The sequence below is a fragment of the Notolepis coatsorum genome (genome assembly GCF_963971535.1).
Source record: "Notolepis coatsorum genome assembly, chromosome: 3".
NCBI classification, from domain to species: domain Eukaryota; kingdom Metazoa; phylum Chordata; class Actinopteri; order Aulopiformes; family Paralepididae; genus Notolepis; species Notolepis coatsorum.
Genome location: NC_140167.1, coordinates 35,249,737 through 35,263,174, shown reverse-complemented (window position 1 = coordinate 35,263,174; position 13,438 = coordinate 35,249,737). Strand labels below are relative to the sequence as shown.

At 41.3% G+C, this 13,438-nt stretch overlaps 1 protein-coding gene across 1 annotated transcript in view; it reads left to right on the top strand.

The window, feature by feature from the left end:
• Positions 1-9,665, top strand: part of LOC311225765 (carboxy-terminal kinesin 2-like) — a gene marked incomplete at both ends in the record, with an annotated part of 42,203 nt that extends 32,538 nt beyond the window's left edge. Inside the window, 7 exons of the mRNA XM_084311159.1 lie at positions 175-372; positions 1,821-1,985; positions 4,270-4,408; positions 5,671-5,810; positions 8,509-8,582; positions 8,868-8,943; positions 9,591-9,665. Coding sequence (XP_084167285.1) covers positions 175-372; positions 1,821-1,985; positions 4,270-4,408; positions 5,671-5,810; positions 8,509-8,582; positions 8,868-8,943; positions 9,591-9,665 — 867 coding nt within the window. The remainder of the gene's footprint in view (positions 1-174; positions 373-1,820; positions 1,986-4,269; positions 4,409-5,670; positions 5,811-8,508; positions 8,583-8,867; positions 8,944-9,590) is intronic.
• Positions 9,666-13,438: the final 3,773 nt, after the last annotated feature.

Sequence of the window (13,438 nt, the reverse complement as noted above, 5' to 3'; positions counted from 1 at the left end):
TAGACTATTGATGCAGACATCTCTAATGAAACCACCATGACTAATAGGCCAATACAATTGTATTCTGCTCCGTTCCCTCAGGTGTTTGAGGAGATCTCTATTCTCTCGGCTGTATTCTGCTCCGTTCCCTCAGGTGTTTGAGGAGATCTCTTGTTTTCCGCTCCGTTCCCTCAGGTATTTGAGGAGATATCTCAGCTGGTGCAGTCGGTGCTGGATGGCTACAATGTTTGCTGCTTCGCTTACGGTCCGACGGGCAGCGGGAAGACCTTCACCATGGAGGGAGGCGAGGAGGACGAGACCAGAGGAGTCATCCCCAGAGCCGTGCGGCAGGTCTTCAAGGTGGCCCGGAGCCTCGAGGAGCAGGGCTGGGAGGTCGGTTGATGAGCTGGTTAGGTCTTTAAGACCACCTGGAGGAGCATGGCTGGGAGGTCAGTTGAGGAGCTGGTTAGGTCTTTAAGACCACCTGGAGGAGCAGGGCTGGGAGGTCAGTTGAGGAGCTGGTTAGGTCTTTAAGACCACCTGGAGGAGCAGGGCTGGGAGGTCAGTTGATGAGCTGGTTAGGTCTTTAAGACCACCTGGAGGAGCAGGGCTGGGAGGTCAGTGGATGAGCTGGTTAGGTCTTTAAGACCACCTGGAGGAGCAGGGCTGGGAGGTCAGTTGAGGAGCTGGTTAAGTCTTTAAGACCACCTGGAGGAGCAGGGCTGGGAGGTCAGTTGATGAGCTGGTTAGGTCTTTAAGACTACCTGGAGGAGCAGGGCTGGGAGGTCAGTTGAGGAGCTGGTTAGGTCTTTAAGACCACCTGGAGGAGCAGGGCTGGGAGGTCAGTTGAGGAGCTGGTTAGGTATTTAAGACCACCTGGAGGAGCAGGGCTGGGAGGTCAGATGATGAGCTGGTTAGGTATTTAAGACCACCTGTTAGAGAGCACCAACTCTTGTCTCCCTTGTATAGGTCCACAAGAATGTATGGCATGCCCTGAATGAACACATCAGAATTCAGGGCCAACACAGTAAATAACAGTTGATTGTACACTCGTTTAAGTCATTCATGGAATTTATAGATGCCGTTAATTTGGTTGCTGGTTGTAGGGATATATATAATCTGTGGCTTGCTTCTCATCCTATATAAAATATTGTCACCTACATGGCTAGATGATGATTATATAGATATTAATTATTGGATGGTTGTAGGGCATACTATATATATTGGGTTGTAGGGCTATTTATATATTTCCAAAGGTAATTTGACTATAACGGTCCTCTACAACGCTCTCATGGGCCAGTAATTTATGAAGCCTTTCCAAGTGAAGACTAACTATCTTGGATGGATCGTTGGAGCTGGTTGACTTAATGTCTTTGTCACAATCACTGATCCCGGATCACCTTAAATGTAAATAAGATGTGTAAAAGACCAGACTACTTTTCGTTAGGGCTGGGTGATCGATTTTCAAAAATAATAATCGAGAGTCCTTTATTTTACAAAAAGTGATGTTTGGTGAAAGTTAGATTTGCACTTTATTAATCCCAATAGGGAAATTCATTCTTGTTTGATGATCAAGAGGCATCTTTTAATCAAGAGGCATCTTTTAATTTTTTTAAGTAAAGTTTTGTGAAAAAGCAAGTTATTGCACTAATCAAGTGAAGATTGGTGAAAGTTAGGTTTGCACTTCAATCCCAATAGGGAAATTCATCTTGGTTTGATTTGTGTCAAATAAAAACAAAGGTTATTTGAATGATTTCCTTGGCGTTTCTAGTTTAAAAAAAAAAATCACCCAGCCTTTTCATTATTGTTTTTGTAACTGTCCCCCATGTTGTCGTCTTCAGTACCGCTTCACTGCCAGCTTTGTGGAGATCTATAACGAAGCCCTCCGCGACCTCCTCTACACTGGCAAGGCCAAGGAGAGGCGCCAGTGTGAGATCCGCAAGTCCGTCACCAACGAGATCTCCGTGACCAACCTCGACTACAGGAGCGTCACCACAGAGGACCAGGTACACGGATCTCGGAGGATGAAGGACCGGTTAATCCTTACACTGCCACACTACAGAAGGTTAACCCTTTACTATCACACTACCGTTTGGTAGTGCGGCCGTGAAAGGGTTAACTTGTGTATTGTCGCAGTGAAAGGGTTAACCCAGGAAACTTGAGGCGTATATAAATATTCTTTATTGATCCCCTTGGGGAAATTCTGGCATCATAGCAGTAGGGGAGTTATGGGAAGGGTAATGGTAGAAAAACATTAAATTAGGAAAAAATGAAACTATATAATTAACTCTGAATGTGAGAGAAATTGTAAACAATATTATTATATAATTAAATGGTATACACAAGAGGTACCCTAATTGGTATGTTGTTTGTATTTTTATACCATGGACCATTATCCAGATTTAGTACATTGTGTGTATTTTGATTAGGGCTGTCCTCCATAAAGAAATTATTTTGAGTCCATTGATCGACAAGCTTGTAAAATTGTCTTTCCTACATGCTCCCATTTCAAGAAATTACCAATTAAGCCCAACAGGCCCGGTACAGGGCAGAGATTCATATCGCGCCATAAATCGATCAATACGGAACGTATTTAATGTTGCGTAACTCTGTCAAAACGGCAATAAACGTGTGTATTTTCAGCACTAAATTTGTTTACCAATGATTTTAAGCCCTATACATAAGTAAATGGAAGACTTCATACTTATGTGTCCGGATGGCAAAATTCAGTACTTATCTACAAAATCATCTGCCCTTTATTTATATTTCTTTGTACACCTGATCTCAAGAAGGTGCTGAATGAGCTCAGTCAGTGGCGTCTTTTTCACATCTGGTCAATGTTAGCATGGTGTCAAAGATGAGAGGGGGGAAAAAGAAAATGTATATTCTCCTTGTTACTATAGGCTTGAGTAAATTGTAATGAACCAGATGCAATATTTCTGACACTGGGAATTACATTCCCTGAGGTCCTTGGATGCCAAGAACATGCAAATTGACCTTATAGAAGTGGAGCAATCTTCCATTTACTTAGGTAGGTATTTATTTTTAGGTGAATTTTCTGAAAATATAGCTAGGTCCTAAGGTTAATTGACTAAGAAGCTGTAGCCATAATTCCCTAAAAGGGGAGATTAAATGTAGTGTCGTCGTGCAGCACAAGTACAGTACAACGAAAATAAGTTTAGCATCCAACCAGAGTGCAAATGTAACTGTAAAGTGTGAATATACAATGTACAGGTGATTCAACTGATGGTGCATTTATCCAAAGCACTTTACAATAAATAAATAAAATCCTCATTCACCCAAATTAGTACTACTGAGTAATGGTGCTAATGTCATGTACTGTATGTACAACAGTGCTAATGACATGTACTGTATGTACAACAGAGTTGTATTATTAAATGTGTACAGGTATAAAGACACTGGTAAGTCATACTGGCCAGCAATGTAACTAGTAAGAGATATCTATAGATGTGGTGAAAGGATTATATGCAGCAATGTACAGACTGATGTGGATATATATATTAGTGCTATATGCTGTCAATTGATTAAAATATTTAATCGCATTATTTTCTCATCTAATCAACATGAGTCAACAAATGCTTGCTTTATGCAGCCATTTAACACAAAAGGATGACCCTCATGCATTGCAAATGTGCATCAAATTCAAAACGGAGTGATGCACAAAATAACTTAAAAGAAAATAATAATTTAAAACTATGAATAAAGTGCATGAAATAATAGGGGAATGAAAATGTTAGGAACTTGTTACATTCACCCACACGGGCTGACGACTCACCCCCCCCCCCCCCCCCGCCCCCCCCTCTCTCACACACACTCTCCCAGCTCTTTCTCTCACCCCTTCCTCATCTCTCTCTCTCTCTATCTCTCACACACACTTTGCGTCAGAAACAAACATAGTATCACAGGGCTGGACAGTGCTACGAGGGCGTAGCATATTGCCCCTAAAAATAGCCTGTGCTAGTAGAGAGAAATATTTGGGGGCACCCTTGCTAGTACTGATTAAAAAAGTTAATCGTGAGTTAAAAAAAATAGTGGCGTCAATGGAATCGTGCGTTAACTTTGACAGCCTTAATATATATAATCAGTATAAGTATATGGGTGGACTATAGTATGAGGTAGGTAGATGGGTATAAATTGATCCGTTTTGAGTACATTTTACTCAAACTGAGTCCATTTGAGCCCAAGTGAGTACAATTTTACTCAGTTGGTTAAATGTACTCTGTTTGAGTAAAATTGTACATGTCCTTCTCACCCCCTCCTGTCTGCCAGGTGTACAACCTGATCGCTCAGGCCAATCGGAGCCGCTCCACGACGAGGACCAACGTGAACGAGCACTCCTCCCGCTCGCACTCCATCTTCAAGCTGGACGTCGAGGGGCGGCATGTCGGCAGGGACGTCAAGTGCAAGTGTAAGTATCTATTTTATTTTGCACCATTTCAGCAAAACTGTAAATCGAAAACATTGACCATGACAAATTGTATATAAAGGTGCTGAGTAGAGGCAAGAGACCCAGACGGCGCTATACAGGGCCGCAAATCATCGGATAAAAAAAAAGGAAAGTGAAATAAGTTCATAAAACATTATAATAACCAACATTAATATTAGTCTAAACAAATTAACATGAAACTGTAAAACAAAGTGACATTAATGGTTTTATGAGATTGAAGCTGAGCAATCTTTGTTGGATGAGGGTTTTGAATTCCAAATTGTAGGACCTAAATCTTATACTGAACTGACCTAATGTTGTGCGGAAGAAATTATTATTATTTGATTGCCTTGTTGGATATGAATGAATACTGGAGTTTGATATGAAAACAATTATGGAAAACAATAGGAAATAAATCTAAATTAAAAGTGCAGTTGAACATAAATACATATCAAAGATTGATAGTATTTTAAGTTGCTTAAAAAGAGTAGCAGATGGTTCAAGGTGATTAGAAGTAGTGTCAAGCCTTATCCTTCATTTGACTACAGTGCTGCTACAGGTAATGATTATAGATATATTCTACGTATTTCAAACATCAAGGCCCTGGTTACTCATTATCGCATGTTATGTCATTAACGGGATTTATAAAAGAGTCTAAAAGTACAGTCATGGGCTACATTCACATGGCAAGCCTTGGTGCTCAATTTATTGCTCGGGTCAGATTCCAGTGTGAACTGGTCACTGCTCCTGAACTGACTCATGTGCAAATGAACAATAAAGAAGATGGGACGTAAACATGGTCAGCTAAAACACATCTGACCTGTATCTGAGTGAAAGTGGCACAATAGAAAATATCAGATTCCATGTCATTTGTGCTGTTCACTGTTTTGAAGAAGAGAAAAATAACCCTCTTACACTCTGCACTATTCCTAATTATACTAACATACACTAGCACCCAAGTCTTAACACTTTGATGAACATGGTTACTGAGTTGTACCCTTCCTACTGACTTGTCGTACATAACTTGTAAGTCGCTTTGGATAAAAGCAGCCATAGTATCAGGCTGGAATGGCCACTTGGCACAAATGGAGCATAGTGTTTAATTTCCACTGGGGCTAAACAGGGTTTGCACTCGTGGTGCTTTAGTAACTTTAGACAACAGCATCTACCCAGTGGCTTTCCCTTTTATTCTGTTTCAAACTATTGCTATCAATGATTTTCACTGTATCTCGCTCTGTTTGTAGCCTCTCTGTGCCTGGTGGACTTGGCTGGCAGTGAGCGTGTGGACAAGAGTCTGTCGCAGGGGGACCGTTTCAAAGAGATGACGGCCATCAATGTCTCCCTCACCAACCTGGGCATGGTCATCCATGCCCTGGCCAACAAGGTGAGACCACATCCTGCCCTGTACTGAGGTCAAGAGTTCCTGCCACCCCAGCATTTAAAACCCTGTACTGAGGTTGAGAGGTCCTGCCACCCCAGCATTTAAAACCCTGTACTGAGGTTGAGGGGTCCTGTACTGGGGTCGAGAGTTCCTGCCACCCCAGCATTTAAAACCCTGTACTGAGGTTGAGAGGTCCTGCCACCCCAGCATTTAAAACCCTGTACTGAGGTTGAGGGGTCCTGTACTGGGGTCGAGAGTTCCTGCCACACCAGCATTTAAAACCCTGTACTGAGGTCGAGAGGTTCTACCCCAGCATTTAAAACCCTGTACTGAGGTTGAGGGGCCCTGTACTGGGGTTGAGAGTTCCTGCCACACCAGCATTTAAAACCCTGTACTGAGGTCGAGAGTTCCTTACCCCAGCATTTAAACGCTGGCCAAATCTGTTCTAAGTCTATTTAATAAACTTGTCTTATTGGGAGTAGAGCACTGACTTATCAGCCTCGTCTTTAAAATAACCAATGACATGGCCAATCTAGTATCGGAGCTTGTACTCTGATACTGATTGAGAATTTTCTTCGGTAAGAAGAGATTCATGATTATGATTTCAATGTCTATTTTCCTCAATTTATCCAAGACTACCCTTAGTTGAGCCACAGTATTTGGTTGGATATGATGAGGCGCAGCGGGAACTACCTGATTGGACCGTAGCTTTCTGTACTCTGGGTTCCTCCTCCTGGACTTCAGCCTGTTTTCTAACCAGCTGTCGGAACCACAGTGTTGTGGACTAGGTCTCTCAAAATGAGTTGTAAAAAAAGTCTACCTTCAGCCCAATAACCAACGCAGGAGATTGTGTTTGTGTATGCATGGAGTCGTTGCATGCTTTATACATATTGATCTGTCAACAAACGACCTTTTGGTTAAAAGTAGGGATATTCGATATTGGCTTTTTTACCTATACCGATATTGTCCAACTCTTAATTTCCGATACCGATATCAACCAGGGTTGCAGGGTTAAATAAATGAGAATTTCTTTTTTGAATACCGATAATTTCCGATATCACATTTTAATGCCAATATCGGCCGATAATATCAGACATCCCTAGTTAAAAGTATATCTCCTGTGATCATGTACATGGTAGTTCTACTTGAGTTGCATTAAGCTCTCGTCGGACCATCCTCACTTGAACATGTCGTCAGGCCTACATAAATGTCATCAGGCCTACATAAACACCTAGTGTTAAAAGGATCAGATTAAACAGAATATATATATTTATTGATCGATATATATTGCATAGTATTTGTATATCGTTTGATATCCCTTGTATATTCCTTGTACATATACACGGAATATCCCTTTAGCCTAGTACAGACCATAATATTTCATTCTCCTATTGGACAGCGGTCCACAGGCGCCAGGGCCATGCCTCCAGAGTCGGGTTCAAGGCCACCGTCAAGACATGTCTGTACATGCCCGGCCTTGCCCAGGGATACGAGACAGAAATGAGGTTGGCACTAGATTGTTCGCCGTGCATATAAATATGGCGCAGGTGAATACAGAAGTAGAGTTACCCAATAAGTTGAAGCCTCACCCACGATACTCCGTGCGGTGAAGTATGGCCTGTTTGGCCCCAAATAGAGCATTGAGACCGCGTGCGAATTAATAACTGAATTGTCAGAGTTTGGCGCTATACCGTCGAGTGCGACATATTTCTATTAAGTCAGTAATAGTCTATTTGTGTATAGTGTATCGTGCGGCTAAAGTTCTACAGTGACCAGCATCACCAACGCTTCCTCGTACCAGCTAGAGTGCTTATCCAGGCTGGTCTGCTTTCATGGCGCTTTCACCCGAGGAGACCTAGACGAGAACCGTGTGGACATGTACACTGGATTAATCTACCCGATGACTACATAGCCCTTTGCGGCTGTATTATATTTGTTTTGGTCCTGTGATTTATGGAGCGGAGAATCGCCGACGCCTACACGTGTGGGATTTACCCTGTGAGGAGCCACGTCGAGTCTGCGCCTCAGAGAGCCTGAGGCCGGCTAGCTTTCTTCACTGTGGAGCTACAGTCTACGGAGAACAGCTGTATTCGTCTGTGGATCAAGAGACTATTGCACCGTCTCCTGTACTTGGAGTCTCCTTAGTCATCGTTGACCAGACTCTCTACTACCGACAGATCCTCTACCCCTGCTGGCTTACAACCGGGGGGACCCTTCCAGTATCTCCCGCTATATATTACTAGTGTACCATAGATATAATTCCCTAAGATTCAGGTTGTATAATTACCTCCTGCGTAACCAGAGAATGGACATTCATTATTGATTTGCCTACGCACATTCCTTTGCCTTATAAGCGCATCCAAAGTAAAATAGAGAAGTATATTATGTACCTTTTGCTGCAATAAATACTTAATTACCACTTTGTGTGGAACCGATTCATTTTGGGAAGTGTTCATCATATTTATATATCATGTACTGTATGGCCAGTAATTAAAGTACATAAAGCGGTAGTGGTTTAATGATACCATACTTATCAATACAGTCAGGGAATTGTACCCCTCAGTTACACCTAGACTATCACTTATTTAAACTAAAACATTCACGTATCCAATTATCCACAAGTACATTTCATAACTAGTTAGATTTGCCACCAATTTTTTTTGTGCTTCGTTTGTCTTAAGTTTGTGGTCTTGTCTTTCAGGATAGCCATATTCCCTATAGGAGCAGCAAGCTGACCTACCTGCTGCAGGGCTGCTTGGGAGGGAACAGCAAGATGTAGGCTTCACTTACTTGACTTCTTTCAGTTTTGATGGACTCTTTATTTATTTTGACTCATGAATGCATACTAGGGATGGGCAGGAGTCATAGATGTAACTTTAGCAGATGGGCTGGATATAGGAGGATGTTAGTAAAGTGTGACAACTTTCGCCAGAGCCAGATTTCGGCTTCAGTGGCTAAACATTTATGGTGGTAATATTTTTAGCATGTTTTTGTTTATCCCTGTAACTGCTGTAAAAAATAATAATAATAAAAAAAAATAACTTATTATTTCCCCTGCAGGTTGTTGTTCGTCAACATCTCCCCGGAGCTGGACAGCTTTGGGGAAACTGTCAACTCTCTGCGATTTGCCAGCAAGGTCAGTGACCTTCAGTTTGACTTTCTAATATAGAGTAGGGATGAGTTAGAATATTAGAATTTTTGAATAGTCTTGACAGTCACCACATTCGATTTTCATGTCTGAGTCAAATATTTATCTTAATTTTTTTTTTTTTTAATGAGAAGCAAACCACCATTCTTCTTAATTCATTTTTATATTTAGAGGCAGCCTAATTTATCTAAAAGATGCACATGCTACTGTTTCTGTTTTATTAAAACTGGTTGATGGGCCAATGCAATGCTGTTATTATAGGATACGATGGTGAATGGTGTCATTTTGATTTATTGTCTGTCAGCTGAGCTGATCAACGTTCTGAAGGATTATCTGAACTTCCGATTCTGAAGTGCCTATTTATGTGCAATACCCTTTGAGAAGCAGAAAATAACTATTTAATATAATAAAAATTCAAAAATGATTTTGGTTGTCATGCACATCCCTAATATGGAGAATTCGTCACATCATGCATTCCAGAGCTTGTAATCTGGCCATGTCTTGCAGTGTTTTTTTTCTTTTTTTGTATAGTTGTGAATTTGGCATTCTTTTGCTCTAAGAGGTATTAAATGTAACTTGTTGAAACCTGCAGCTACGATGTTGACCTTTTAATAAGTGTTTTTATTTTGTTACAGGTGAACAACTGTGTCATTGGCACAGCCACAGCCACAGCCAACAAGTCGTCATCTGGCGAAGAGTTGACTGTCTAACCCTGACCAAGAGTCGACAGTCTCCCTTGCACCCCCCCCCCCCCCCCCCATGCACAACATTAAGGCATAGTGCTTCCACCCCCCTGTTTATGCTAATGTTGTTTATGTCTTACTCTTGTTTTTATATTTTTAATACTGTGTTTAGGATGTTTTTATATTTTTAATACTGTGTTTAGGATGTTTTTATATTTTTAAGATCTAGGACTGTGACGGCTAGCACCTAGGACTGCATTTTTCTTAAATTTCATTGTAACAATGACGGAGCATTCTATATTGAGTTGAGTTGGGTTAGATAGGCCAACTGACCCCCGACCCAGAAGTTGAGTTGGGTTGAGCAGCCCAACTGATCTTCTTCTTCTTGGCCCCTTAACTCAAAGCGGAGCATAGGCCGACTCTTCTCCATCCAGCACGCTTTGGGCCCTATTCTACGCCTTTCTGCCTCAGTGTCTCGCCTCCAGCTGTTTTTAATACTGTTTATATTAAGATCTAGGACTGTGTCGGCTAGCACCTACATTTCGTTGTAACAATGACAATAAAGAATCTTTTTGGCAGCATCCCCATTGTCTGTGCTGAAGGTTTGTTATGTTTGGTATTTTTCTTTGATTTTTAGTACTTTTAAACATCGATTTTTAGCAAGTAGTTTTCATTTGATCCTATATAATTTTTCATTCACCGATTTGTGGACTTTTTTTTTTAGTGTCTTGAAGGGCGCATTATAAATCAAATGCTTTATTATTATTATCATCCAGGAGGGAAAAGACACTTTGCATAGTAGGGACTGCATCTCTGCCTGTCCACTGTCTACTTGTCCACTGACAAGACATGCTCATGATACTGTGATAAAATATAATAAGATTTAATTTCCTCGGATAGTCCGGTTGGTTTGGGGTGGTGTGAAAGCTCATTCACTCTTGCAAGTGAACCCTGCTGCGGTTCATTTGAGATGTGGATGCAAAGCGGACCAAAGGCAGGAAAAGACTCCAATCTAATATTTTTTTTATGAGAAGACCAACATTATGTATATAGCTTTCCAAGGATACCCCAGGGGTTGTGCGAATCAGGGATCTAGGTGAACATTTACGAGCAAAAACAGGAAGTGAAAAACACACGGTCAATGAGGAAATGGATTACTGGAGAACTTTCTTTTTTGTACACAGTTTACCAAAATTGCTCTAAATAACCCATTTCTGAATGGATATTTATAAAAAAATAGGGAAACAATGTCCAGGCACGCACTCCAGGTTTTTCCAAATTTATTGGCAGCCTGTAATCATGACGTTTCGGTGTGAATACACCTTCTTCAGAATGGCTTGCATCGTTGCAAGCCATTCTGTTGCAAGCCATTCTGAAGAAGGTGTGTTCACACCGAAACGTCATGATTACAGGCTGCCAATAAATTTGGAAAAACCTGGAGTGCGTGCCTGGACATTGTTTCCCTATTTTTTATGTATGATATCAGGTTACAGCACCCAGTGTCAAGTCTAGTGAGGTGAGCGCGTTCTACTACTTTTTTCACTTGAATGGATATTTATGGACATATACTACATAAGACTTTGGGCTATGGACCTGCTTATTTTCCAGCTTATATTTCTTTGGATATTGCAACTACTACAGAAAAACGTGAGTACACAATTACAAGTACAACTCAAGTTCAGCCCTATGTTACTCTATTTCATTAGCACTAAAAGTGATTTCTCTTTATTGTGTAACAAACTTCAGAATGTTATCTTTCAAAAGAGACCAGGCTAATGCATGTGCTATAAGTATAAAGTATAAAGATACGCTTTTCAAGAAAAGTATGCAGTCCTCAAGTTCAAGTTTAAAAATTGCCACTTTTCTGGGTGCCTGTTAATAATTTTGTTTTTCCATTCCTGATTCAAGTAGAGCTTTAGAACAATTGTTGCATTTAATGTATAATTTAATTTGATCTTTTTAGGTTTAATAATTTCATCACACTGTCTTCATATTGATGAATATGCTTCTTATATCGGGAGACAGTGGTTAGGAGGTAAAGCGGTTGTCTGGTAAACCGAAGATTCCCAGTTCAATTCCCGCTCCTCCCGGGCAGCGTGTCAAAGTGCCCTTGAGCAAGACACTTAACCCCTACGTGTTCCCGATGAGCAGGTCGGCACCTTGCATAATTGCCTCCACCGTCGGTGTGTGAATGTGAGGAATGTGAGGAGCAAAAATGAAGTGCTTTGGATAAAAGTGCTATAAAAATATACTACGGGGCTCCGGCAATAAGCTGACATGAGGCAGGTCCACACAGATACACGCACAATTGGTCTGGTTGAACACAATATGGTTAATCTGAAATAAAATAACCAATATACAAGTCTCAGTCAAAAAAGATGCAGCTGAGCCACTGGAAACCTGATACAGTAGTTCTGTCATTATCGACAAACTAATGTTAGCTAGCATTACTTTGGCTAGTGGCATTATTGCAGTTAACAGGGTGGTACTCAGACCAGGCTGCAGAAACAAATTAGTGGGGGGGCATAAAATGTTCTCGGGGGGGGCACAATGGTTTTTCAACACAGGTTCCCTTTTATACGTTTCAGCTGGGACAACGGCGCTGTGGCTTGCTTGGCGCTGCCCACGGTGCTGAACTAAACAGCAGAGAGGCAATTGAAAAATCGAATTTCTCTATCTTAAGAACATTCACTTATACAAAAACAGACTGAACGGATATATATAACAGACCTGCTGGGGCAGCGGACTGAGAGCAGGGGACACAGACAGGCTGGATAAGATGGTCAGGAAGGCCAGTAGCGTGGTTAGGGTGTAGCTGAACGCCCTAGCGAGGGTGGCGGAGAGGAAGAGCCTTGCTAAGCTCCAGGCCATCAGGGAAAACCCCTCCCACCCACTATACACAGACTTGGCTGACAGGAGGAGCATGTATTGTTATAGGCTCACACTATCTAAATGCAGCACTGAACGGCACAGGAAGTCCTTCATTCCGACAGCCATCAGACTATACAATGCATCACTGTGCCTCACTGCATCACTGAGCACAGAGTGACAGTTACCATCTTCCTGGACTTTTACTTTTTAAACAGCACTGTGCAATATTACACCTGTAGACTTCAGTATATTTTTACTGTATTTATTTACTGTATCTTTTATTCTATTTTTATTCTATTTCATTTTATTCTATTCTTAGGCCATTTGTTTTGTTATTCTTATTCGTGACTTGTTCTGTCTAAATGTTTAATGTTGAGTGATTTGGAGTGTCAAATTTCCCTCAGGATAATACATTTCTATTCTATTCTATTCTATTCTATATCTTTGAAAAGTCTCCATTTATTCAACACTTCTGAATTCACTGACAAACTGAACTGAACTGACAAAAATAAGGTGCATAAAAAAGCAAACAAAATTCCTCCACAGGCTACTCACCATCATTAGTAGAGCAGCAAGCGGCGTTTGGGGACAGAGTGAAATCTTCTTAAAACACTGCCCCTCCACTCATTCCTGAACTTTTTTGTTAAGTCCTTCTCAAATGCCAACTGAATTAAATTGGCCTTGCGTCGATGAAGCATACTAAGGCGATGTTCTGTAAAGATGTTCTTGAGGGTAGAAAACGAATTCTCACAGAGTGCCGTGCTAGCTTCAGTAGTGTTGTTGTTGACATCAGTGCCCACTAGGGCTGTCCCCGACTAAGGATGTGGATAGTCGACTTTGATTGAAAAAAAAAAAAAAAAAAAAAAAAATGTCAGGGTGGGCACAGCTGACTCAGTGGGCGGGCCAGGCCCCCCAATGCCCGCCCATGG